Source organism: Corvus kubaryi, unplaced genomic scaffold, assembly GCF_017639235.1.
Source record: "Corvus kubaryi isolate FWS band 111438036 unplaced genomic scaffold, C.kubaryi_AGA036_p1.0 split3-73, whole genome shotgun sequence".
NCBI lineage: Eukaryota > Metazoa > Chordata > Aves > Passeriformes > Corvidae > Corvus > Corvus kubaryi.
In genome coordinates, this window is record NW_024582091.1 from 22099588 (window position 1) to 22123259 (window position 23672).

The 23672-nt window shown below is 35.3% G+C and overlaps 1 protein-coding gene across 7 annotated transcripts in view; it reads left to right on the forward strand.

Moving 5' to 3' along the window:
* Nucleotides 1–23672, forward strand: part of GRIK2 (glutamate ionotropic receptor kainate type subunit 2) — a 368787-nt gene that overhangs the window by 267564 nt on the left and 77551 nt on the right. For 4 of the 7 annotated variants that reach the window (XM_042017417.1, XM_042017416.1, XM_042017418.1 and 1 more), the window contains 2 exons: nt 3912–4030; nt 7784–8001. In XM_042017417.1, the coding sequence (XP_041873351.1) occupies nt 3912–4030; nt 7784–8001 (337 nt within the window). Of the gene's footprint in view, nt 1–3252; nt 3733–3911; nt 4031–6405; nt 8002–23672 lie in introns of those variants that run through there. The other 3 variants (XR_006014304.1, XM_042017420.1, XM_042017421.1) reach the window with 3 other exon arrangements.

Genomic DNA, 23672 nt, shown 5'->3' on the forward strand with positions numbered 1-23672 from the left:
CCTGCAGGTCAAGAATTAAGAAACAGAACCTTGTAACATCATCACAAGACTCCCTGTGCTAGGAGTGCACAAAATCCAACTCCTAAATAAAAAGAGAAGCAGAAATGCTACCAATATATCACAGTTAACACTATGACAGTTTCTGAAGTCAAACAGGCTCAAGGAGTTTAAAAAGATCACCAGTCCTGGCTGCAGGACTGATCCAGCTGGTGGGGTGTCTAGGGTCCTGTGGGCACCATCTGGGCTTCATGGAGGTACCTTTTTATAGATACATTTCCCTACCCTGGAGATAAGTTTCTTGCTTTTTATAGGAATTAATTATCCTGTGCAGATTGTTCTCCTAGACCTTTCTGAAAATAGGTTTGAGGGCTTTGGAGGTCTTTGGTGGTCTTGATGAACCTGTACTTTGATCAATAGTCCATGCCTACTTTTTGACCTCGGTCCTGTGCTTGAACTGTACTGCATTGTGCTTATTTCCAGGAGCCAGAACAAAGACATTTGTCCCAGAAAATGCTGCCATATCTCCAGAGTACCCCTTCTCCAGTCACATGTTCTTTATCACAACATACTCTTACCAACAATCTTTGGTTGGCTTCATGGCTATTCAACTTTAGGTGTTTGAGACACACACATAAGATCCTTTGTCTTCTGGGCTTCTACACTGTTATTTCAAACACTGTGATAACACAGAATATCATAAATTATAGCTTGTCTGAAATAATTTGCAGTTCTGAAGTAGGTCTGTCTGATCATTTGGCATACTAATTTTAATTTCTTATATCATGGTATATTCCTAAAGTGGAATTAAATTTACCACAAATCTTTCCTTCCTGTGGATTGCTGAGAAGGCTGACTTTTAAACATTATTTGCACTAGCCAATAATTTCTGGAGAGTACTTGTAACTTTTCAGTGGGTAGTAGCAATCAGGAAAACTGGAACTCAGGTCTTGTAAAGTTCATTTATATTCTATTTTTTCAAGTATTTCAGAGACATGAAGGTGTTAGAGATTAACAGAGACTGTATCAGAAATGTTAGCATAAACATTTAATAGAAATAACAGAAATGGGTAATTGGGAAGAGTACCTGTTATCAGTGGTCAGAAAAATCAATCTTCAAAGTTGCATCAGTTCTCTTTTTGCTGTATGCTTGTTCTCTTGATTGAGCTAGTGTTCTGCATTTAAATTAGTAGGAGTATAGTGCATTAATCAAGGAAGGTGATTATGCCCATAGTATCATTTATTATACCACATTTAAATACTGTGAGCAGTTCTGAGACCCCTGATACTTGAATAAACTTGGCAAGTGGAGTCTGTATCAGAAGACTTGTGAAAGGAGGCTGGGGGGAGGGCTCTTTTAGCATCAGGGAGAAGGAGTTTCCTAATAGGCACTTTCTAATAAGAGAAGCTGAGCAAAAAAGATTGAGTTCTTTATACTTGGAAACAAGGGAGGTTCCAGCCTGACTTAAAGAAAAAAAGAAGTTTTTATTATGATAACTAAACATGGGAATGTTTTTCCCAAGAAGCTGTGGAATTCTTGTCTTTGGATATTTTTGAGACCTCACTGAACAGTCTGCTGTTGAGAAATAGTAGACATTGCCCTGAGCCAGATTCTGGCTTATAAAACCTGCTAGATGAACCTGTAACTCTATGATTTATGAATATTTGTTGCAATAGGCTAAACAGCATGAATCTTATACACATATGTAGTACATACAAAAAATTGATCAAAGGATCTATACCTTAAGATTATTACACTAGACAATCTAATATCATAGATCATCCTTAAAATAAGGAGGAACAATATTTATCCATAATAGGCCAGTTAATTTTCCTTACTTTCTAAGTAGAGAATTCTAAAACTATAGGACTCAGATTGCATTGTTTCTTTTTCCTAAAGTCATCCTGTATGCTAAGTTGCTTCTTCCTTTCTTTACACCTGTGGACAATTTTTCTGTGCTTCAAAATAATATAAAAAAATTAAATAACTTAAGCCATCAGAACAAAAAGGTAAAAATATCAAGTTATGTTTTAGTTTGTTCAGTAATGTTGCAATCACTAAAAATAACTCTTGAATATTTATATTTATTTTAAATCTCTAAAATATGTTTGCTTTGTCTAGCAAACATTGTCCTCACAAGAAAAAGGTATTTTCAAATTCAATCTTCAAATATCTCTCCGCAAAAAGAGTATGAATACCTGCTTCAGTGTCACCAAGTGCTTGGTTTCCAGGTTTTGTTGGATTGACAACAAGATGACATAAAAGGTACTTAGATTTTTAATGAGACAATAAACTTCTGATCTAGTTTTACTACAAAGTATGTAGGAGAATTCAGGTCACAATGTTTAATTAGAAACCAATCAACATTTTTGAACAGCATATCAGTATTACTTTGGAGATCCAAATGAAACAGTTCTTTTTCAAGTAGACACTTTTAAGATGAGAGGTGTTTTAACATTACATTAAGAGCTTAAAAGTAGAACATTTGATTTTCTGTATTATAATGTGTTTGAAATATTATTGTGAAGAAAATTGCATTTTTCAGAGTGACAGACGCATTATTCAGATTGCTTGGATTGTAAGATACATCAAAAAAGTTCTTTCATAAAGGCTGCCTATCTGAGGGTTTTTAACAGAGTGGCTTTAATGATTTGAGAAATTATGAAAATATATTAATATTGATTTAATAATTAAAATCTGTAATATTTTAAATTATTGTGCTGGTTCCATTTTACTGTGTTGCAGTGATTTTTTTTTTTCTCAAATATATTATGCACATGCATTACTTGTATTCATGATCAAATATTTAAAGACATGATTTAAACACAAAATAAAAGTCCCTCTCAACAGCGTGTCTCCAAGTCCAGAAATGATGATTAAATCTCTTAAATGATTAGAATAATCCTGCACATTGGAATTAAAATTTAAAGTTCTGCAAAAGTATAATGAGGAAGAGAGAACTGAAAATCTTTTTTTCTGAAAGAAATTGTAACCAAAAATAATTTATCTAGACATGTTTGCTTGTTTTAGCTACAATTGATAAAACAGCATTTAGAGATGAACCTGTCATAATGCACAGCAATTGCAAAGCCATGAATTAAAATAGATTGATTGTATATAATCTGCTTGTAATCTATTGCCAGACTCAGACATCTTTCTGCTATCTTTGTTCTATCTATTTCTGAGATAATTAATTTAATTGTGTTTTCCTTTATGTTTATATTTTTCTTTTTCTTTTTTTTTTCTTTTCTCAGAGCCTGGCCCTGCAAGGTGCTTGTGAGTGTCCCCAGCTTCTTTTGGAAAACCTTTCCAGGGATGCTACTGTGCACCTCACAGGACAGGATGCAATTCCTTTAATTTTCTATAGTATTTTTTTTCTGTGAATTGTAGTGTGTATTACCCTTGTTTGGTGATTAACAATGCCACTTTTACTGCTAACTACTTGTTTTTTGTTATATTCATTATTTGTAATTTTTCTGAGAAAAGCGTTTTGTCTAATGTATTATTTTCTAGTTAAATTCTGTGATTTAACACATATTATGTTTTCTTTCAAGATGCAAAATACTGACACAGTGGTTATAAGAACCTAATCCTAAATGGGACCAATTGTCTGTAATTCTATTGGCATTGAAAATAAGTGCTTTGATGTTTACAGGTGGCACTTGGAGCCTTTCAGAGCCAATCTGTATGCAACTTTATTAGTATCAGCAATAGTTAAGAATGTGAATCTTCAATATTGTTTTTTCTTTTAATATTGCTGTTAAGTATAAGGCAATCACACTGTAAAAACTTTCAATCACTATTTTCTTTATAACCTCTCTTATTTTTCTTTTTCTTTTGCAGCAGATTTGCTGGATAGACTTTGTGATGGCTGCATTTTAAATTTGTTCTTTTTTTCTGTCAATTACCACAGGTTTAGTCCCTATGAGTGGTATAATCCACATCCTTGCAACCCTGATTCAGACGTGGTGGAAAACAATTTTACCTTGCTAAATAGTTTCTGGTTTGGAGTTGGAGCTCTCATGCAGCAAGGTATACGACTCAGTCTGCTCTTTCTCTTGGGCATCATGTCCCACTTTTTGCTGGGGGTAACAGCTCTCTGGCGCAAGTCACTTGCATGGGTGCCTCTGTGCATGTAGCCATAAACCAGCTTTTCTATGATTATGTATCCAGGCATTCCCAAATACCACCTTAGGAATTAGTCTGAAGACAGATAAAAATTTTAAAACTTAAAAAAGTACAGCATAGTCATGTTGTTTATTTCCTAAACAGGATACGCTTACTGCATAATTAAATGAACATTACCTAAAAAACCTTAATTTCAACAACTTAAAAATGAATATATCTTTGTCAGGTAAGGGTATAATGTAAAAATCTATCATTTGTTTAATTTTGTTCTAGAAACCTTTCAATAAAAGAAAGATTTTATCTAGCAGCTAGAACCTGTAAAATAAAATGATAGTACAGGAGATTTAATTCTGTGCAGTCCCAACTCATATTTTTAAAATCAGAATGACCATTCTTAAAGATTTAAATAAAAAGCCTACATTGAACAATCCCTGCACTGAGAAACTGATACCATTGCTGACAATAAAATTGGCAGCTGTATAGTCATATAGCTCAAAGTAAAACCAACAATCACTTTTAACTACAACTAAGTAAAATGCTTAAGCAGATTCTTAAAATTTCCTTATCATATTCCTCTTATTTTGAAAGCATACCAAATATATAGATCCATAAAAATATATCACCATTTTATTACCCTTTTTAATAAGGATTTGAACAGAGTCATATAATATCAGACACATTTGAATAGCACAGATTCAGTTTTTGCTCTGACATTTCACTGGGCAGTATAGTGTAATATGAAAGATTGTTAGTCCTGTTAAAGAACCGTTAAAAGGAATGACTTTTCCTTCTGGAAAAATAACTGTTGCATATCCCAAAAAAATTAATAGAAAATGTTGGCAGGAGCAAGTGCATATCGGTAGAGTTGTTTTAATGGATATACCTGAGCAATCATTTTTAAAGCTTCCCATTATAAGTACGCCAGCTATAAATAAATCCTGTTTTTAACTCATCAAATGAATTCATGAAGCTTTCCTGTAACTGCAGTAAATATTCTGTCATGTGTCAGGTTGGTAGGCTTAAAAAGACTCTAAGACCTCAGTAAAAAGAGTACTATGCTCAGAAAAACATGAATTAATGGGTAAAAAGAAGCCAGGATTTCAAGTCAGAAATAAAAATACAACTGTAGTTGGCTAAGTGTTTACTATCAACTAGGTCATTAATATACATTTCAAGAAATTAGATAGTTGAAGCACAATTGCCTAATACATGTTGGTAAGATAATGATTGCTTTCAAGGAAGCTATCAAAAAAATAGATACTGAATGAAGGAAGGTATTTTGAATTTCATTCACAGTTCTCAGGATTGTCAGAATCACTATCAATGCTGAGTTTTATTTCTTATGTGGCTGTGTGCTTCTTCATATTTCCGGAGAATGGAAAAAGCAATTTAGATTTTTTGCATCATCTTTTTTGCAAGAAAAAGGTATTTTAGTCCCTAACATCTAAACATTTTTTTTTTTTTTGAGAATCAAAATAAGAAAAGACCCCCAGCCTTTATTTTAAAAGATATCTCTAGAGGATAATAATTTTTCATGAAGGAAAACTAGTTTGTCAGAATTAAGGCTGACCCTCTGTCCTTGCCTTATATTATTTTACCTTTACTCAGTTCATCCTTTAATAAACTTTAAAGGCACCATTCTAAGGGTGCAGTAACAGTCTTTTTGATGATTGCTTTAAAAAAAAAAAAAACTCTCAGAAACCTAAAGTTGTCTAAAAGTAGGCTTTTAGACAAGCACAGAGGTTCTCACCTAATAACAGTAAGTTTTCATTAGAAACAGTATAAAAACGCTTGGGCCATTCTCACGTTGACTTATTAAGTGCTGCTTCTTTACAAAAGACTTGCTTAGTGCTGGAGGATACATGATAGAGGAAGCTCATACATGTCTTGCTGGCACCTCTCGCTCCCAGGAAACTGTGGGATATAGTGCTGGACATGACGTTACCTTGGGTACATGACAGTCAGCCCCTGACCAGGCTCTGTTTCATGGGCCCAGGTGGCACTCGGTTTCAGTCCTTGGTAAGGTATGAACTTGTGGTAACTGGGGTAACTGCGGCGAATGTTTCCACTCTTCTTTTCTTCCTATCTGACTTCCTATTTCTAAAGTCCTATCTGACTTTACTGGTGTTGGTTTTTAAATGAAATGAGTGCAATTAAAAAGAGTTTTTGATGGTGGGCTTGTTGGGAAATCTCTTAGTGTTATGGTGTCTAAGTGTCTGACTAACAGGGCCTAGGAGCAACTACATCAGACAGGTACTTTTCTACTTTTTTCCTTGCAGAATTCTAGGCAGAGTCTGGCGCTGGAGTTGGCTGTCATGTCCAAGTCTGTCAGCCTTTTTTGTTTGAAACAGCAAGGGTAAGATGAACTGCAGGGTAAGATGGGCTGTTTTTGAATACAGTAGTCCAGTTATGATACCACTTCTTTTTCCCTTTTCTTTGGTTTTCTTCCTCCCTCCCTCCCCAGTCCTTGTTCTTTTTTTTGGCATTGAGTTTGGAAGTTTTACGTAATCTTTCATTTATATGAAGATGTGTTACCTTGCTGGACCAGTTCCTTAACTAATTCAATATAAGCACTAAAATTTAACAGGAATAAAATAGTCCATCTTGCCTTCATTCCATTTTACCCAGGAGATTTAAGAGCAAGCAGAGTAACCAATTAACAAAAAGGGATTGTTTCGGTACAATGGTATAATGGATATGGTAAAACTGTTTCCTTGAAAACAAGTTTCCAGATACTTCTAAAAGATCTTACATGAAGTTCTTAAAATGAAGCTTGAAATTATTATTTTGACGTCATTAGAAATTTCATTTCATTCAATTATAACATTATGGAAAAAATCCATACATGCTCATTTATAATAAATATTTGTAATTGTATATTACAGTGAAATTAATTTATTCCTATTTTTAGTAATTAGGCACAAGAGGAGTTTATGTGCTTCAATTTGTCTCATTAGGCTCTAAATTAGCATTTAAAATTATGCAAATTACTATACAGTGTCTATCTCCCCCTCCATTCTTTAGTGCCATGAGCAGGCAACTCCAGCAATGCATTATAATCTATCTTTATCTAGTTTATGCATAGAAATCTAATATTTTTATTGCTACTCTATCAAATTGAAGTGTGTGGCATAGCCAACCATATTTATATGAAATTGTGGGGCTAAACATAGAGATGGGAGATGTTAATTTTTTAATCTAAACATTTAATAAACTATCCTTTACAGCAATGCAAATGACAAAACTCCAAAGTATATTTATAATAGATTTAAGATTTTGTTTCTCAGATATGAAATCCCTTATTTCACATCTGGTCCCTTCATCAGTTGCTCGTTTTTTCTGGAAAGCAAGTTGAAGTAACTGCTTTTTTTCATACTGGTATTTATATACGTATGGTTAGAAATTTTAAAATGGCACCTATCATTGAATCTCCCATTACTATCTTTTGATTCCCACAGCTCTGAAAAGATCTGTCTTTATAAATTTAACCAGTTATTTTTCATTTCAGTTGTGTGTGTTTGTACAAGCAGTACATGTAAACCTGTAGCTTAAAGATTATTTTGCACAGTGATTCCATCTCCCCACTGTGGCAAAAAGTGCTGAACACTTATTGTTTTCTGTGCATCAGTTTCACCTTTCTCCCCTGGTTTTCATTAGGTTCTGAGCTCATGCCTAAAGCCCTCTCCACCAGGATAGTGGGAGGCATTTGGTGGTTTTTCACTCTTATCATCATTTCCTCGTACACTGCTAACCTAGCCGCCTTTCTGACAGTGGAACGTATGGAATCCCCTATTGATTCTGCTGACGATTTGGCCAAGCAGACAAAGATAGAGTATGGGGCAGTTGAAGATGGAGCAACCATGACTTTCTTCAAGGTAAGGTTTATATTCTGTTTGAAAAATTGCTGTGTCCTGATTTTGGGGTAAGGCTTTTACACCTTGCTGAGGGGCAACTGGTACGATTGCTGATGCTGTCAAAAAGAAGTGAAAAACTTTTTTGTTTTTATGATTAAAATGATAGAAAAGGAATCAAATGAAAAATGTCCCACAGAAAATAAAGTGAATTTTTGATGATTTTCTTTTAAAGAACTGCATTTATAGCAGTGAAGTACATGAAGAAACCTGAATACTTTTCTCAGATCTTCTATAGCTGTGTGCAAGATTAAGTTTTGTCAGATTAAAAGTTGTTTTTAATTCAGCAGCATTATACCTAGTTGTAGTCTTTACTCAAGAAACACTAAGGGTATTAGTGGCTGTACTGAGAAAAACTTTTTGGACTTCCTAATTTTGAGAAACTTTTGAATGAAATTTTAGGTCCATGTAAAAAGCTCAGATTATTCCAGTTTTTCTGTTCCTTTTAACCTGTTACTAAGGTAACTGAATTTGAAATATAGTGAAGTATGATATTGAATTAGAGAAACATATTTTTTGTCTAGATTCATCAGGCATTTAAGCAGACTTAAATTAGTGATAAGGATTCATGAAGGGAGAGAAGATGGTTTGTTCTCTAACTTCTTGTGTTTGATAGCACAGAGGTGTCTCAGATATTCCAGAGAGAGAGGTGTTAAACAATAGTTGCCTGATCTTTGGTACTTTTTGAAGACTTTTGGCTAATATATTCTAGTGTTAAGAATTATCATGCTCTCATCTAAAGCTCTACATTGACTGTCACGTTGGCATTTGTAATCAGCAAACTGAGAACCAAGGTCACTTGTAAACTGGTACAGAAATTGAAGACGGCATGCTCAGTTCCTCTCATCAAATTCAGAGAACGCAACATTTTTTTATATATCAAGGCTAAATAATCACTATTTAATCTTATGACGGTAGATCTTGTACCCAATCAAAGCGTACACATAGTTTAAATTTTAAAAAAATAAGTCATTTATAAGGCTTTCAGCTTCTGCTTGGAAATAAAAATCAATTCAACTCCAATACCTTGGAATGTTTCAAGCTGCTTAACTTAAAGCATGCATTGGGAATGTTCTGAGTGTTTTCCTCAGAATACTTGTTGGAAAAGGAGACGATGAAATTGATAGAAATGACTAATCAATTAGAGGTCTCTTCATGTCAGGAAATATGTGAAGCAGTTAAAAGTAACAACATTGAAAGTTTAAAGACTGAGGTTTTTAAAAGAGTCAAAATTATTTATGCCTTGAGACATAAAGAAATAACACAAGGTATTTATTGAATTACCAGGAAACACTATAGGGCTTTAACTTAATTTTAGTATGGCAGAAAAATTTGATCTTATTCTATTTCAGATTCAAACTGTGGACACTAAAATATTAGGAAGCAACTTTAAATTTTTAGTTTTCCTTTTGCTCGTCCTTAATTTTTTTTTTTTTTTAATTTAGTGCCCCTAATGTGGGTTTTCTAAGTTTCCAAGTGCACAGAGATTATTCCTCTTTCTCTCGACTTTTTCCTCTCTGCATGTTGATATAATACTCCCTCTTCTGCACAATTATTCCTTTTCTCTTTATTCTTCTGTTTACATTTGTCTAGATATACTTTGTGTTTGCCTAACATACTGATTCCAAGAACTAGGGAGGCCTTACGTCTAATGAAATAGCACTTTCACATCCTTCACTGATGATTTTTATTTGCAGTCGAAATAACCTAGACTTAAACACAACAAATTTAGGATGTTAGATCACATGATTTAGTATTACTCTTTTTACATTAATGAATTCTCCTCCTTCACTATGAGTGAAAAAGAGAAATCGTAAGAAAACATAGGATTTCTTTATTCAGCTAATAAATTCTAGGTCAAATTAAAGTTTATTCTATTGAACAAATATATTTTCTGGACTTTTTGTGTGAACAGATCATGATTAGCAGGTGTTTTATGACATGAAACTGTTAAGAAATAGTTAAGAACTCTTCCAACTAGGGCCAACTGATTTGAAATATTTTTCCGTTGTTTACTATCTTATCTAGTAGTAAATTAATTTTTATTATTTGCTACTACTACTGTTTTTATTATTAATGGATATTATTTACCTGATGAAATTAATCCAAACTTAAGCATTAGACGTAGCTACATCTGTTCTTGCAGATTGTCAGTAAGTGAAAATCATACTCAAACAGAAAAAAAAATGAAAACAATGCAAAACCATTTGATTCATTCTGAAGCAATGTCCAGGAGAACATCAGGGTTTTCTTGATGTAAATGCTATTCCCTAGAGCTACCTGTGTAAGGAATGCAGGTTAATTAGATATGTATTCCATGAAAGATAAATCAAAACATATATATATATACAGGGTCTTTAATAGTAAACTTCCTGGTAAAATTAGGTATTTTTATCTAATGATGTGGAGTTATCAGAAAATAAAATACTATAATTTTAGTCAAAATGGTATATCTGTATTTGTGTGTTTTCAAAACATACTTCTAATCTGTAAAAACTAATTAATTCAGGAATGTAATTTCCTTACATAAGAAAATGAAAATGCAAGAAAATATTTTAAAATAAGGCTTTAAGTGGAATTGCATTACGAGGTACTGTTAGAATTGAATATCTCATAGAATATACTAAAAAATACAAAAAGTGCTTAAAGCAAGAATATGATAAAACAGTTTTAAATTGTATATATTATATTCTCTGACATATGGATAACTGAATATCAATTAGGAAGTGCCTTTTTATATGGCATTAAGGAAAATATTAATGAACTTTTGTGTCCTGTTCTGGTGATCACACTTTGAAAATATGCTTAACATTGGAAAGTGTTCATTAAAGGTGAAAGAATGACTATAGGTCTGAAAATAAGCATTAAAGATCTGTCTGTTTAATCTGCTGAAGATAAGGTTAAGAGGTGACTTGATCATGGTTTGCAAGTGCCTTAATGGGAATGAGACTTTTGATGCTAGATGACTCTCTAATCTAGCAGAAAAAGGCATAATGAAATCCAATGTTTCATAGCTGAAGTTAGGCAAATTCAGACTGGAAATAAGGTGCATATTTTTAAGAGTGAGAGTCATTAAGCACTGGTATAACTTATCTAGGAGGGGGTTGGATTCATCCATCACAGGCAGCTGTTATGAGGAAGATAGATACAGCATAGCCCAAGCATGTTATTCTTTTGATTTAGAGTCTACTCAGTGAAACACATAGCCTTCATTATACAAGAGGTCAGATTAGATTCTAGTAGTATGCTCATACGTCAAAAATCTAAGAGGGTATGAATTCTGGGATGGGAGTTGCACAAAGATAATTGAGAGGATAAATTTATCATCTGTGTGTATGTTTATCCTTAGCTACTTTGTCTTGTTTTAATGAGAATGGATTGAGTAAAAACAGTGGCACTGTGTCACAACAAGAAATAGAGGCACCAGATGGTTTGCTAGTGTTAAATGAAATTATCATATCTTGGTAATAGTTCCAATCACAATGAGGATTGGTAGCTGCCCACAAGACTGACAGTAATTTCTACATAAATTAGCTATATAGCAGTCCATTGAATTATTTTCTTAAAAAAACTTTGGAGCGTGGCCAAAGCTGTGTGGTGCTAAAACAAAAGGGGAACCAAATGGGTATCAGACAAACAAGCTAACTGCTGGATTAAAACCTCCTGAAGATAAAATCTTGGAGAGCACATGGGATATATGTAGAAAATGCTGTTACCGTCATGAGTCAAACATCCTTGTGAAATAGCTTTGATGAAAAAGGAGAATGTTGTCTTCAGGGTCTTGTTCCTTCATCTCATGCCTCCTCATGGTCTGAGAAACATGCATTACAACTCTTTTAGAAGCCAGAAAGCAAAGGAAAATTTCAGTCCTCTCTCCTCTTAATATATGCTTATCTGGTCTGAGCATGGAAAGGAAATAGTTTTCCAAGTTTATTATGTGCCTGGTGGGTCTGCTCAGCTAATTCATTGTGAACAATAAAGAAAACCTTAGTATTGTCCAAGAATTAGAAGAAAAGATACGTGAAAGTAAATTCTAAGCCTTATCTGCTGTTTCCTAGGGTAGGAGTTTCCTCTCCTGATACATGCTTTGATGTTTCTCAAATTATGGATTTTTTCTTAGTTATGAAATTCTCTTCCTTTCTCTTGGCTGCTTTTGTTACTATTCACCACTTTAAAATTTTGGAAGCCTTTTTTTCTTCCTTTTTGGAATAAAATAAAAAGCATTTATTATTTTCATGAAAGGTAGTGATCTCACTCTAACTGTTCTTGGATGAAAAAATTCAGATTTTTCATTGCCTCTGACTTCTGTGGTCTCTCAGTCTATGTTTCTCGACATCCTACTGTTGGTTTCCTTGCTGAATGACAATTCTGAAATTGAGAACAATACTAATTCTACCCCGCTTCTATTTGTACCACACTTCTCCACCCTCTCACACAAAAACACATAGTTCAACCCATATGTGCATATGCGCTCTACAATGTTAAGATTTTTTTTGTGAAGCTGTCATGTGCTTTTGTTTTCCCATAATTTTTCATGTCTGTAACATTCAACGTCAGAATTTCTTTCTTTCTAGGTTTTTGTACAGTACCAGGCACAATGGAACTTTTCTTATTTATGGTTACTAGGCATCTGCATACCAAATAGTAAAAAACAAAGTATGTTTTCATTCTCTAGTAGCAGTAAATTAGTGTCATTACTTCTGTATCACAAATTAAAGGTCTTTTCAGCTCTCTGTGAGACGTGTGTTTTATATCCTTGTTTTGTTGATAAGGAAGCTGAAGCACTAAAAGGGAATGCATCTTTTTCAAGATCACGTGGTGAAAGGTAGATAGGGAAGTAATTCTGGTGAAAAGCGGACAGGGGACTAATTCAGGAAAGCTGACTCACACACCTTAGAATTATCTGATAGACTGAATATTCTATTTATCATTTACATTTGCCAGTTTCTTTCCTTTTCTTCTTTAGGATCATGTTTTGTACTCCAGCTTTACTTTTCTACAATACATTTCATTTCTTCCTGCGCTGCTTTCTCTCTATAAAGATCCATGCTGCTGACCCTTTTTAGTCATTTTCCTTTTCCCCCACCCTCTCACATTTTACCCTCACCATTTTATCACTTGTCTGATGATATTTAGTGGAGCGACAATTCAGGACTCTGTGTCTGTCTTCCTCTTCCTCTTCCACATTCTCAGCCTGTTAAAAGAAATAGCATTAAGCCCTACCTATAAATTACAAAGTCTTAGAAACCATCTCTTAAAGCTGAAGGAAGGGGTTACAGGGGAATTTTCCCACTGCTTCCAGCTGGAGTACAAGTGACAGATTCTCTGACATAAACAGAAGAATAGCAGCAAGAAAAAAGGTATTAATGTCATTCATTTGTCATGTGTAAGGTTGGCATTGACATGCATAAAGCCAGTACTTCAGTGGAGTTTTCAAGCCTGGATTTGAACACTGTAATAGACAAATGATATTTATTTGTTTAACAAGTAAAGATGCAGTACAAGCACATGAGTGTATACACTTTAGTTGAATACTTCGAATAAAACATCATGATGTTTGGCAGTGTGTGTTAATTACTTGGTGCAATTGTTGCAAGTCAAAGATGAGAGAAATACTGCTTGTGAGCTTCTCAAATATCCAGTGACTGACAGTGACTAATGGAAACCAATCTTTTGAGTCACAACTTCCATGTACTAATTTCGATAATGCAAAAAAAATAATTGGTAGCAGATAGTACAGGTATGTGTTCAGTTTGATTTAATAATATTTCACTTTATAGATAAGTTGCATTTTGCTGTAATAAATACAGACTTGCATGAAAACACATGCGGTACATCTGTCTAAAAAGGGAATTGAATATAAATATCATGTAAACTTTTTTTGGATCTTTTTGATCATGATGGTTTGGACCTAACAGCTAAAAAAACCTACATGCATCACTTCCTCTTTGCCATGTTTCCCTCTTTGCAAGAACACTACTTAGTTAACCAGTGCTTCTTTTAATGTACAAAAAATGCAGATATAGTTGTAAATCGCTAAAGCAGGGTCTGTGGTCACTCCATACACTTGTAAGAACTAAATCTGCAACAGCAGAGCTTGTGAGAATGAGACATAGGCTTTTTCCAGAGATCTTAAAACATCTCTGCCTCACTGAGTTCTGTAGGAGCTTGGGTGGATTGGACGGTCGGGATGGACGGAGACGAGAGATCTCTGAAGTCAGATCTTGGAACATGTGGTTTATTGCAAAGGCCGTGGGTACAGGGGCACTGCTTAGAGGTGCCAGACTCAGCTCGGAGCAGGCCCAAGAGAGCAAGAATGTAAAAGTAAGAGCAAGTAGGTAAGAGTAGAGTAAGAGTGAGCGAAGAGGAAGTAAGTAAGAGAAGGGTAGTAAGTAAGGGGGAGAAGTCCTCGTTACAATACAATAAATCATCTTCTGTACTGAATATTCTAATTGTCACTAACCAATCTAATACAAGATACAAATCCTATAGCATTTACATACAGCCTATAAGAGTTCTTATACTACCATAGAGTGTTACATCTTAACTTCTAAAAACTACGCTTTGGACCCCTTCTGCTGAGCTAGTAGGGTCTGCTCTGACCCTTGGACCTGTCTGCAAGCAGAGGGTATTGTTCAATCAAGAGGGGATTACCTTCAGTCGGCCATACCATTGTTTTCCAGTTGTTCAGTAACTAAGACTTGGTATCTCAAAGGTGGCCTTCATTTCGATGTCGCTTATAGTTTTCATATTCCCAAAATCTTTTGTCAGGCAATCATATTTATAAGGCTTTCCTGTTTCATCTTCCCCAACAAGTTCTACTTATTTTTGCAAAAGATCAGGGAAGTTAGCCAATGGTAGGTAGGTTATGTGATGCATCACCACAGACTATAACAAGAAGAGCAGCGCATTTGAATTCTGTATGGAAGAAATTACAATAAATTCGGTACCATTAAGTTCTCTGGGGTGAACTTTGTTTTGAATTTGAAGGCAGAAAGCAGAAAAAACCAACAGAAAGTGTTTAATTCCAAATAACTGTCTAGGTATGGGGACAATGGTTTTATTCTGTCATGACCCTTACCTCATCTTAGAGGGATTACTATTCCTACAGTAAATAAGAGCATATGTTTGGCTTCATGTTGCATTTCAGTGCTAAGGCATGAAACTAAAAGTAGATGGAACGTGACAGAAATCCTCTACCTTTCCACCCTCATCTTTGTCCACACCCATACCTTTTCCCTTCCCTTTCTCCTTTCCCTGCTCCTCATTTCTTATACCCTTTTCCCTGTCAGTTAGGACTGAAAAAGATGAACATAATGACCAGTCAGATTTTAATTTCTACAAAGATTTATACTGCTTTATTCTATATATTCAGACAGTAAGCACTTTTAATAAACTGCTGTATAATATTTGGTTATACTCCAAAACCACAGGATTCATATATATCATTTACATGTCTCAGGCTACAACTCTTAGAAATGGATGAAAAATGTACAAATGCCTTTTGACATTCCCTTAAAAAACCCCCAAACTTTTCAGTGAAAACAAAAGTAGACATTCACAATAATTAAAATATTGAAACAAATAATTAAGATATGAATTGGGTCCCCACTAGTTATTTTTGAGAGGAAGTCAAAGAGAGACATCAAAAATAAATGAAAAGATGGTATCAGGAATATTCTAGTTTCTCTTTGAATCAATTAACATTTTCCATAACTCAGTATCGGTTTCTGCCTAACCAAAAATGTTCAGAGGGGAAAAAGTGTTATGTTGATCTCCCCACTGAACACTCAGGTGGGCTACCCTATGGTCCTATCTGACCTTCCTGTCCCATAATTATTTCAGGGTGTGAATATTATACAGAGCTAAAAGAAGCATACAAACAAGAAGCTGGCATTTGCATTATTTCTCAAAATTGCATCCAACAATATGCATTAATTAGTGCATATGCATTAATGATCCATATTGTAGGTACATGGTGGAGGTGGTCTGAAGAAAATTGATCTTTCTCAGTGTATAAGGTATGATAAAATATAGCAAGATCTAATTTCCAGCTGGATGGAAATACAGGATACAAGAAATCATAGCCCAGACTGGGTAAAAAAATAACAACTTTACATTTCTCCTTAGAAAGTCAAGGTTGATATGCATATATTACCCAAACCACAATTTGAGTCCAAAATTGTGTCAGGATTATTTATCAGCAAAAGACATGAATTTCTGTAAAATGTAGATAATTCAGAGGGATGTAATAATCTAGATATTTGAAAAATCATTTTGCAGTTAAGAGAAACCCATTCTGCCTCTTTTTTTTTTTTTTGAGAATATATAGTGATGCCACAAAAGACAACAATCACAGAATCACAAAAGGGGTAAGGTTAGAAGGGACCACAGTTGGTCCTCTGGTCCCACCTCCCTGCTCAAACAGTCATCCTAGAGCACATTGCATGGAATTGTATCCAAACAGCACTTGAATATCTCCAGTGAGGGAGACTCCACAACCTCTCTGGGCAACCTGTTCCAGTGCTCAATCATTCACACAGTAAAGAATTTCTTCCTCATATTCAGATGGAACTTCCTGTGCATCTGTTTCTGCCCATTTCCTCTTGTTCTATTGCTCGGCATCACCGAACAAAGTCTGGCTCCATCCTCTTGACTCTCCCCTTCAGATACTTCATCACATTGATGTTGTCCTCTCTTGTTCATCTCTTCATGAGGCCAAACAGGCCCAGCTCCCTCAGCCACTCCTCATAAGAGAGATACTCCAGTTCTTTACTTATCTTCGTAGCCCTCCTCTGGATTTGTTCCAGGAGCTCCATGTCTCTCTTGTACTGAGGACCCCAGAACTGGACACAGCACTGCAGATGTGGGCTCACTAATGCTGAGTAGAGGGGCAGGATCACCTCTCTCAAGCTGCTGGGAATGCTGTACCTAATGCACCCCAAGATGCTTTCCTTTTAAGTCAGATGGAATTTAATCACTACTAATAACTGCAAATTGCTTTTCTCAATAGCTGTTTTGTTTTGCTCGCTGCTAGCTCTACATGCTATAGGCCTGTAGCAAGAGTCAAACCAGATTTCAGATCCAGCTGCAAATGAACATTTTTGTTGTTGCTGCATTTTTATTTTTCAGTTGTGAAGAAAGCTTCTCTGGCTGCTAGAATGCTAGAACTGATGGGAGTGGAGCTGAGTGTCATTACATGGCAGGGCAATCTTATATCACTCTGCTAAAATTGAAAGCCACTGGGAATCCACATCCTTTGGGAAGTGAGTTATGTTGCCTAGACATTTGAAAGTGTGACAATGGGAAAATCAACACTGAAATTGCTGATTCTTCCAATGTACATTTTCTTTATGTACTAATGTAGGTATTGTTTTAATTGGTAACCCATTTTTCTTCCTCTCCCTTAACCGATGCCCTCCACTTTCTGGCCTGTTCAGGGCCTGTAATGACACTGCTGACAGGATCAGTTGTAAGAGCATTACTGATCTCTGGGTTCTCATCATAAGTTTAGTTGCAAGGGTTTTTCCTCAGAAATGCATAACCTAATTGCTCTGCCTCCTTATCACCTTTCTCTTCTCCTGCTGCTTTCCCCAGGAGGCAGGGTGAGAACACTTCTCTTTTTTCTTCTCTTTTCAGCTTTTTCCCTTTATGTTTGTCTTCAGATCTTGAGCAAGGTGAGAAAGGGAACTGAACTAGATCATAGAGAAACCTTTAACTGCAAACAGCATTCTTTATGAAAGACATAATTCAGAGATAGGGTATGTTTAGGAAATTCAGAGTACATCTGAACACGTTTAACTATCAGAGTCTAAAAAAAAGTGCCTTGCTCTTCAAAGCAAATAGATCTGTCACCAAGTAGCCATGTAAAGTTTGCCGGATTTGATCTATGACTCATCCTGGGAATGTGATTCAGAAACAATTCTCCAGAGTGAACTGTCCCTTGGTTCAGGCATTTTTTGTGAGATCCTGCCATATGAGCAACATTCAGTGTTGAATTCCTGCCCACTAAAACAGCCTGAAATCCTCCATTCATTAGCAGAGGTGAACTCTTAGTTCTGCCTGTCAATTTATATATCGTAATATTGAGGTGTTGTCCAACTGCATTAGCATTTCTTTGTGTAGAGAAATATTTTCAGTGCCAGAATTGCCCCAGACATCACCTAAAGTCTTATTATGCTGATGAATTTCTGTTCCAGATTTATTAATTTCTCCAAACGGAGTGCTTGTTGAGATTGATTAAACCATCCTTTTTGCAATATATCTATGGTAATAATTATATAATTATGCAAGGTTTTTTGCCTTTTAGGCGTTTTTCTGTATCCATGCATTAATGAGCTTGTATTTAATGTACTAAAGATCCTTAATCTGCGCAATATACTTCACTAGTTTATTAAAAAGTGTACTAAATTTTGCTTTAGAATCACAGAATCACAGGATTGTTTAGGTTGGAAAAGAGCTCTAAGACTGAGTCCAACCATTAACCTAATGCTACCAAGTCCACCACTAAGCCATGTCCTTAAGCACCGCATCTGCATGTCTTTTAAATACCTCCAGGGACTCTGACATAACCACTGCCTTGGGCAGCCTGTTCCAATTCTTGACAGTCCTTTCCAGGATGAAATTTTTACTAATATCCAGTCTTAACTTACCCTGACAAAACTTGAGGTCATTTCCTCTCATCCTATTGCATGTTACTTTTGAGAAAAGACTGACCCCTACCTTGCTACAACCTCCTTTCAGGTAGTTGTAGTGTATTTACACAACGGTCTCCCCTGTGGCTCCTACTCTTCAGGCTAAATACACCCATCTCTGTCAGCTGATCCTAATAAGACTCGTGCTCCAGACCCTCCACCCTCTCTGTTGTCCTTCTCTGGACATTCCAGCACCTCAGTTCCTTTCTGGTAGTAAAGGGGCTCAGAACTGGACTCAGGTTTCGAGGTGTGGCCTCACCAGTGCCAGTTACAGGAGGACAATCACTGCCATGGTCCTGCTGACCACACTATTGCTGATGCAGGCTAGGATGCCATTGGCCTTCTTGGCCACCTGGGCACGCTGCTGGCTTATATTCAGCCAGTTGCCAACAAACACCCCCTGGTCCTTCTCTGTTGGGCAGCTTCTGGAATAGTGGCTGCTCTTCCCACAGCGTGTAGCTTTGCATGGGGTTGTTGTGATCCAAGTGCAAGATCCAGCAACTGGCCTTGTTGAACCTGATACACTTGGCTTCAGCCCATCAATCCAACCTGTTCTGATCCCCCCTCAGAGCCTTTCTATCCTCCAGCAGATCAACACTGCCTTGCAACTTGGTGTCATCTGCAAACTGACTGAGGATGCATTTGATCTCCTAATCCAGACAAGTGATAAAGACATTTAACAGGACTGGGCCCAATTCTTAGGCCTGGGAAATGCCAGCTGAGACCAGCTGCCAACTGGATATAACTCCATTCACCACTGTTCTTTGGGCTTGGCCATCCAGACATTTTTTTACCCAGCAAAGAGTACACCCTTCCAAGCCATGAGCGGTCAGAGATGAGAAAGAGATGTTGAAAAGCAATTTGCAAGCAAAATCCAGATAAGTTATCATGTGAACTACTGTGATTTGAAGGAAGCATGAGAGCTTTTACTATATTAATACATACTATTAGTAAACTACTATTTACTAATGAAGGATATAACTTACCTTAAAATATTTGTTTGCGTATCTTTGCACTTGAGAACTGAAATATGTTACACCTCAACAAACTGTAAAAAATGGAATATACTCTAGAGGCCTTTGAAGACTTGAATTTCTTGGTCTTTCTTTGAAGAAGTCATACTTTCTTTTGCTGTAGGCCAGTGGCAAGACAGATACAGTTCTGTTTCTCTTTCCTAACTCTCACTGTCTTTCTGTGTCTTTCATTTTTTATTTTTTTATACTAGTGATACCTTCCTTGACTTACAAGGACACTTCCAGAACTGTTTAGAAGCTTCTATTCGACATTTCTCATAGAAGTTTCATGTACTCTTTCATACATTTCCACCTTCTGAAAAAGGAATATGCATTCCTAAATGAACTTTCTGTGAGGAAGGAATACTAGCAGCCAAAATTTTCTGTGATTTTATGGGAAAGTTGTCTACCTCTGGCAAAGAAGCTTTGAGGATAGTTTCTTTGATTCTAGAACTTTTATCTAAGCCTATCCAGGTAGTTATCATTCAAATGTATTTTTATTCAGGTTGAATTGCTAAGGAACTTGAATTGAATTTAAAGAAACCAGCTTGGTTTCTTCATTTTATGGTTACACCTTGTACTTCTGATGCAGTTTGTGGTCCTTGAAGAGCAGAGATTCTTATCATAGCTCATTATAGATGTGAGATCCAACAATGGCATTCTAGTCAGGGGTTTGGCTACCCCTACAATCAGAAGTTAGTGGAGGAAACACTGATTTTTTGGTTTCCTTTTCCAGTCACAGACTGTTCATAATGAAGAAGATTTGGCTGTTTCAGTGGTTGTCTTTTCAAGTCAGATCATCAAAGAGGAAAGGAAGGTTGAAGGGAAACCATGGGGCTCATTTCACAGAAGTACTGAGGCCAATTATTTTTTATTCTTATTCATCTATTAACAAATTTCTGGACTTCTCCAAGAGGAAGCTTGATTTCTAAGTACTACAAATAAATGTCTGAATACTTACAACAAATATTGAGACTCGTGGTCTTAATTTTTAGGTCTTCAATTTTTGTTTCTGAAATGTAGCACTATGGTAAATTGAATCTCTAACTTTTAGGGGAATTCATATAACAGCAAAACCACTAACACTGCCAAAGGCTGCAGTTGCAATAACTTGTGATTTGAGATTTTTTCTTTTATCTTTGCCTTTGTTAACATCAAAGATGAAATCAAGTCATTAAAAACCTCTCCTATATCTGTCATTCAAATTTTTAGTATTTTATTTTCTTTGCCTGTCTTGCATTACACAAACTCTATTTTAATGTTATCAACTGCTACTGTAGTTAGTTTCACCTCATAAGTAAAATGTTTAGCAAAGGTAATTTATTATTCTTTTTAGATATAAGAATTGTAAAACAAAGCATGGCATTCCTAAAACAATAATTAATGAAAGCAGGAATAGACTGTATTCCTGAAGTATCGCTGAATGCACGGGGTAGGACTGTACTAAAAGTAGATTGGTGAATTGGTATATTGGTATAGAAAGGATATCAACTGTTGATTGAGAGAATTTTATAGGAAGGCATAATAATATACTGTGTGTTGGTCTCAAAGCCAGAAAACAAACACACACACACACACACACACACACACACACACATACACATACACACAGATGATTTGTTTTACTAGGAAAGAAGTAGCTTTTGAAACATGTAAGGCAGGTTTCTTCTCACTCCAATATGTGGATACCTGCTTTCCTCTTTAGTAGTCATCTAGGTGCCCCTGACTGACACTGGAAAGAAACTGAAAGGGACCAGAAAGTAGTTCCTCCATACTAAGCAACTATCCTAGAAGGACAACATTCTCCAGAGTTACAGGAATTAACCTGTATGGTGACTGTAAAGAAACTTAGGTTAGTACCTGAGTGTAGATACTTAATGTGGAGGTGGCTAAAAATATTGAAGAAGAATCTTATAAAATTTCTGGTCACTTTTTAAGCACTAGACACTTTTCATATATCTATAAACTACAGTTTGACCATAGGGAGAGGTGGTGATTTAAAAAATCCATGTACTCAATTAATTTTACAAGGAATAATACACATAATTCCTGTTCTATAATAAAACTGACTTAACTACCACAGTGAAAATATTTGTTTTCTTTTAGATTAATGGTTTAAAAACTGCAAAGAGATTATTTTTGAACATGTTGGCACTGAAATGAACACAAAAAAAAGTAGAAAAGGAAAATCTCTCATAGAAAATCATAGAAAAATCCATGCTTTGGCTTACAGTCTGAGTTGAAATATGGCCAAAATTATGGTCTATGTATGTAAACATTTCATTTAGAAAGATTGAGCTGATCACAATGAGTAAGCCACTGATTAGAAAAGCCTGTATTTTAAAAAAGAAAAAAAAGAAGTAAAAATAAAAAAGAATAAACACTATACAACATTTTGATTTGCTTACATGGCTCCATGTGCTTGATCATATTAGAAGTTCAGTACATTTATCTTCCACCAGCAGGGCAGGTGTTACTGTGTCATTTGCTGTATAACTTGTCATTTTTGTTACATTTATAAGTTCAATTTAAAAAAAATTAAATTAGAGACACAGGTGCAGGCTTTCTATGGGTACACCAGTAATGTGTTTGCCTTGTCTGCATATTTTGTAGGAAGTATCTTGTAGTCGCAACATATTCTGTCACAGTTTTCATGGAAACTTGAAAATGGGTACTGTTCACCTTGCAATGGGAGATTAGCGGGATGACACGGCAAAATTAACAACCTTGTTTACAGGAAAAATAAAATTAGCTGACATCCAGAACAAACTATACCCTCTAACAGATTCTGAATCATTCATTATGTTTTGCAAATTTTATTTTTCTATCATTTTGGATTTCTTGGTTAGAAATTAGAGCAGGAAAATATTATAGCTAGAATAGAATATTTCAGATGGAAGGCATCTAGAGTAATCATCTAGTCCAACTGCCTGAGCAATCCAGGGCTGACCAAAAGTTAAAGCAAATTATTAATGGCCTGAACCAAAGGCCTTTTAAACACTGTCAGGCTTGGGTCATTGACCATCTCTGGGATGCCTGTTCCAGTGTCCAAAGCTGTTTTAAAAATTATTGATAAAAAATCATGATTTCTTACCCCCGATTTTGAAGTAAGAATTTTGAAAGGGATTTTCTAAAGTAAAACGTATACTAAAATCTTTACATGGAGTTTCACATATATTTTTTTAAATGTGTTCTGTATCTCTGTCTTGTACACATTCAGACTATATTTTTAGTAGTAAGCATAACAGAACAGGATCTTTTTTAAAATCAAGGTCACTGGGCTAAACTCTCTTTTCCATTAAAATTAGGCAATCATGCACAAACACACTATTAGGAAGAGTCTTAGGTATGTATTTGACATCTCCTGAATTATTATCTGTATTTTGTTTCTGTCCTGCTCACAAAAGAAAAAAAAAAATTTTTAGTACTGGTTCAACTTAGAGCTAATTAGTTGTGAGAGTAGTTCAAGTTATTAGTACAACCTGAAAATACTAAGATGGAACTAAATCCTTAATTCTTCTATGTTTATTTTTTATACATAAGTTCCCATTGATTCCAGTAAGTATTAGGTATTTCAATACCTTTGTGAATCTGGATTTAAAGACATATGAAAAAAAAGAGAAAAAGAAAGGAGCTAATTCCAAGTAAGACTAAACACAAAATTAATTGTGGCCACTAAAGCTTAATAAATCTGAAGTTTAACAAAACAAAGAAACAAACAAACAAAAAATGTAGAGTTCTGGGGCTAGAGCAAAGCCAAAGTAAAATGCAACTAAAACACCAATCATATAATATTTTCATTCTGTTTGAAACAAAAGTGTTATATTTGATCTTGAATTTAAAACCTGCTTTTCTCTTTGTCATGCTGGTGTTTGCCACAGCATTACAATGAGAACTATTAGATAATTGATATTGCTTATCATTTTAA